General features: G+C 38.0%; 1 protein-coding gene across 1 annotated transcript in view; it reads right to left on the reverse strand.

Moving 5' to 3' along the window:
- Positions 1-247: 247 nt before the first annotated feature.
- LOC136853311 (uncharacterized) overlaps positions 248-5,092 on the reverse strand; it is an 11,526-nt gene continuing 6,681 nt past the window's right edge. Inside the window, exons 6-10 of the mRNA XM_067128674.1 lie at positions 3,920-4,004; positions 3,163-3,451; positions 2,506-2,723; positions 1,822-2,002; positions 248-351 (exon numbers count right to left, since the gene is read on the reverse strand). Coding sequence (XP_066984775.1) covers positions 248-351; positions 1,822-2,002; positions 2,506-2,723; positions 3,163-3,451; positions 3,920-4,004 — 877 coding nt within the window. The remainder of the gene's footprint in view (positions 352-1,821; positions 2,003-2,505; positions 2,724-3,162; positions 3,452-3,919; positions 4,005-5,092) is intronic.

Here is a 5,092-nt window from a genome sequence, read left to right on the forward strand (position 1 = left end):
TATATATATATATATATATATATATATATATATATATATATATATATATATATATACATTCATTCTATAACATACTTTGTCTTAGTCTGAATTTAATTACCTATTTCAAGGTAAGAACTGAAATGCACTGTTAACCCTGAAATTTTTAAAATTTACTCTTCCTGCATTTCAACAAATTAAAATTTCATATTGTCAATATCTGACAAACAAACACAAACAAAGACAACGTCTTAGAAATGAAACATTCCTACCCATCATTCATGCCCTGAAGAACTGGGCTGTTCTTCTGTACAATCATGGCGAATGTAAAGGGAAGGTACCTCTCCTTCGACAGATAGAACCTGCAGCTTCCTGAGGATTTTGAAAAATCAATTTACAGGTAATGTTTGCCTCTCTCTCTCTCTCTCTCTCTCTCTCTCTCTCTCTCTCTCTCTCTCTCTCTGGCTGGCTGGAATTTTAATTAAATATGATAAAAAATCATTATAATAGATACTGTCACTGAGACATCAGTGTTTTGAATTATTAATATAGATAAAGTCACTAAAAATTATATAATTGATTACAACATCCCAGCCTCTCTCTCTCTCTCTCTCTCTCTCTCTCTCTCTCTCTCTCTCTCTCTCTCTCTCTCTCTCTCTCTCTTTTAGTCCACTTCTCCAAATGATCAGTTACCAGTAGTTAACTAACTCTCATCGGTGAAAACCTCAGTGAGGAAAAACCTCGCTGAATAATATATGAGAAACCACAACCCCCTCTCTCTCTCTCTCTCTCTCTCTCTCTCTCTCTCTCTCTCTCTCTCTCTCTCTCTTCTCTCTCTCTTTTAGGCCCCTTCTCCAAATGATCAATTACCAGCAGTTAACTAATCCCCATTGGTGAAAGCCTGTGAGGAAAAACCTCTGACTAATTAATGAGAACCTCTCTCTCTCTCTCTCTCTCTCTCTCTCTCTCTCTCTCTCTCTCTCTCTCTTTGGCCACTTCTCCAAATGATCAATTACCAGTATTTAACTAACCCCCATCGGTAAAGGCCTCAGTGAGTAAAAACCTCGCTGACTGATTAGTGAGAACCCTCTCTCTCTCTCTCTCTCTCTCTCTCTCTCTCTCTCTCTCTCTCTCTTTTAGGCCACTTCTCCAAATGACCAATTACCAGTAATCAACTAACCCCTATCGGTGAAAGCCTCACTGATGAAAAACCTTGCTGACTGTTAATGAGAAACTCCACGCCTGCCCCCTCTCCCGCTCTCTCTCTCTCTCTCTCTCTCTCTCTCTCTCTCTCTCTCTCTCTCTCTCTCTCTCTCTCTCTCTCTCTCTCTCTTTTAAGATACTTCTCCAAATGACCAATTACCAGTAGTTAACTAACCTCTATCGGTGAAAGCTTTATTTATTAAAAACCTTGCTGACTATTAATGAGAAACTCTCTCTCTCTCTCTCTCTCTCTCTCTCTCTCTCTCTCTCTCTCTCTCTCTCTCACTCTCTCCAAATGATCAATTACCACTAAACTAACCCCTATCGGTGAAAGCCTCAGTGAGGAAAAACCTCGCTGAGTAATTAATGAGAACCTCCCCCACCACAAAGACACACACACACTCTCTCTCTCTCTCTCTCTCTCTCTCTCTCTCTCTCTCTTTTTAAAGACACTTCTCCAAATGATCAATTACCAGTAAACTAACACCTATCGGTGAAAGCCTCAGTGAGGAAAAACCTTGCTGACTATTGATGAGAAACTCTCCCCCCTCTCTCTCTCTCTCTCTCTCTCTCTCTCTCTCTCTCTCTCTCTCTTTTAATACACTTCTCTAAATGATCAATTACCAGTAGTTAACTAACCGCCATCGGTGAAAGCGTCAGTGAGGAAAAACCTCGCTGACAGGTAAGGGTTGACAGACACATGGTCCCCTCTCGCTACCAAGGTATTCATGGCCGTGAAGTAATCAATAGATTTGGCGAATGTGATTTTCCCCTTCTCTTCCGACCTGGCCACTTCGTAGAGAATGCCTGATGTCGAACTCTGGTCATAAGGGAAATACTTTTAGAATGTTTTTGCGGATGTTGTTTCATTTTTCTTTTAAAATATTAAGTGTTTGTTGTTTGAACCAGCAAGTATCTTGCTAACTTTCCAGATTACATTAATTATTGTTGGGTTACAGGACGATTGCATACGTTACATACTTACACAACGATTGTAAATATTATATATATACACACACATATATATATATATATATATATATATATTTATTTATATGTATATGTATATATAAACATACATATGTTTATATATATATATATATATATATATATATATATATATATATATATATATATATATATATATATATATATATATATGTACTGATATGCATATGAAGCTCAGTTGTCTGGTTAAACTATTTCAGTAATAATAATATACATAAATATATATTATTTAAGATGTCTGTTCACATCAATTATGCATACCTATACGCAAACGTGCGTTCATGCATGCGCACGCGAACATAAAACATTCCTTACCTTATAGTACTGTACATACACAGTATCGGAAACCCACATCATTTTGATCTTCGGATCGTCGAGAACGATCCGGAGGGACTGATAAGGCTGTGCAATATAACGGACTGCCAACTGGGACATGAGGTTTCCGCTGTAGCTCTCCAGAGCGATCAACACGACGATCATCCAACCGCCGACGATCATTCTCTCCCACCAGGCGTAAAACGCCCCATCCACGCCTGCAAAGTTACGCGAAGATTTAGTTCAGGAAATTCTCTGTAGGTTGGGATTTCTCTCTCATTCCCTGATAATTAAAACCCGGTATGGAGATTGTGCCGATAGTGTATTTCACGCGGTGCACTGTAGGCATTACTTTAGGGTCTTTGCAACGTCCCATCGGCTCCTAGGTGCAGCCCCTTTCATTCCTTTTACTATGCCTCCGATCCTATTCTCTTCCCTCCATATTACTTTCCACCCCCTCCTAACAATTGTTTCTACGTTATTCTAAGCGCTGAATGACCTCATAGGTCCCAGCTCTTGATCTTTGGCCTAATTTATATTCCGATGCCAGTTCCAGTCCTAATGATTTAAAAGAAAATTCTTATCGTTCAAAATGAATACAAAAGACTTTCCTTCTTGTCATTAACTATTTTCCTGTTACGTGAATAAATCATTTACCTTGAGACAATAAAGCCTTGATATAGAGCAATGGCGAAGCTGACGAAGGTGCCCACTCTTTAGCTACACGGGCAAAGACGACAGCAGTGATTATTGACAGGAACAATGTGGCGAACAACGAGGCCCATACCGAAGCGGTGAATGGCAACGCAAAGCTCCAGGGGTCTATTTCAATTCCACCTCTCCTGGCCTGAAGCACCAGGTAATCCACGAGTAGCGGCTCTGTGTAGTCGATGACCTTTGACCTTGCGTAGGTGATGGCAAGGGGGCCGAGGGCAAAGTCGACATTCTGTAGTGTGTCCATAATAAAAGAATTGAATTAGACATATTTTTTTTCTTATACATAATTCTGCATACAGGTGTGTCTAAACAATCCTTTCTATCCATGTCAGAGTGACGTACAGAGAAAGATTGATCAGATGAGACTATAAATTTGCCGCTTGATAGCAGCATAAGTTTCCCCATCAACTGGCAAACGTTGCAAATTAGTGATTAAAACATAGGTAATTAAAAATAGTAATTAAAAAATAGGTAATTAGGTCATTAAAACAGACCACAGTGGACACCGAGATCTGTTTTAATTACCTAGCTACTTTGCTGTATATCTGTAACTGGGTTTGTCTTTGTAACTGATTCCTGTCCAAAGCAATACCTTCACGGGTAAGAATTCAAGAAGAGGAAACGTAACCTAAACCTCTCAGTATTAACACTACTTTTGACCAGTAACCAGTCCATGAAACTGTATCAGCATTCTCACCCTTCTATGGACTAATCCAACCAGTCCATTCCAAGTCCCATTAGGGAGAAGGTACCCATATGAGTTTTCGGGAACCAGCTTGTACCTGGAAGAAGAACAGGAAATATTAGGGATTCCATGAGTCTTGGTCATAATGCTAAAAGATAGAATCTACGGGCAGAATATAATTTTCTTATTCTTTTTGAATTATTTTCATAATGAATATTGGCACCACTTTCGCTGGTCATATTTTTCATGCCTTTAATTACTCCCTGGAAGAAGAAGAATTTGTAAATGTAGTTATCCGAACAGTAAATGTAATCATACTTTGAGAGTTGGAGCTACTGTCATTTGCGGGTAATGGCGTTGATAGGGGACAGACAGGGAGTTCTAGATGCGAATAAGGTTCGCATGCTGGCAATGAATAGGTATATGTACAATCAGCTGCTGTTATTGGGATTGTTTTCTGAGATTCTGCAGCTGAAGAATGATTGTTAAACTGACTAATGCCACCTCCATTTAGGAGAAGTGATTTTTTTTTAAAATGTATTAATGTATATACATATTAATTGGTGTGTATGTATGTATGTATACTCCTTTCCCTCTACGAGGAAGCAACCCCTACAAGTGTCCAACTTCTGATTTTCTATATCATTTCAAGATAAGGATGTAGAAATTGGTATGTATGTATGTATGTATGTATGTATGTATGTATGTATGTATGTATGTATGTATGTATGTATGTATGTATGTATGTATATACAGTATACTCCTTTCCCTCTACGAGGAAGCAACCCCAACATATGTCCAACTTCTGATTCTCTATATCATTTCAAAGTAAGGATGTAGAAATTGGTATGTATGTATGTATGTATGTATGTATGTATGTATGTATGTATGTATGTATGTATGTATGTATGTATACAACCCCTATAAGTCTCCAACTTCTGAGTCTCTATATTATTTTAAGGTAAGGATGTAACTCCAAGTCCTTTTCGCCAAGTTTGACCCATCACAGATAAATGATTTTCTTATACATAACCCTCTGCATATTGCTTGAATAAATAAGTAAATGAGTGAATAAATGAACAGACATGGTAATACATTTCTTCCTTGTAAATAAATCACTATAAATCAGCAGCCGCTTATTGATTAGTATTGACATAAGAATAATTTTTTCCTTTTCAATTATTG

This window comes from Macrobrachium rosenbergii, chromosome 27 (genome assembly GCF_040412425.1).
Source record: "Macrobrachium rosenbergii isolate ZJJX-2024 chromosome 27, ASM4041242v1, whole genome shotgun sequence".
NCBI classification, from domain to species: Eukaryota; Metazoa; Arthropoda; class Malacostraca; order Decapoda; family Palaemonidae; genus Macrobrachium; species Macrobrachium rosenbergii.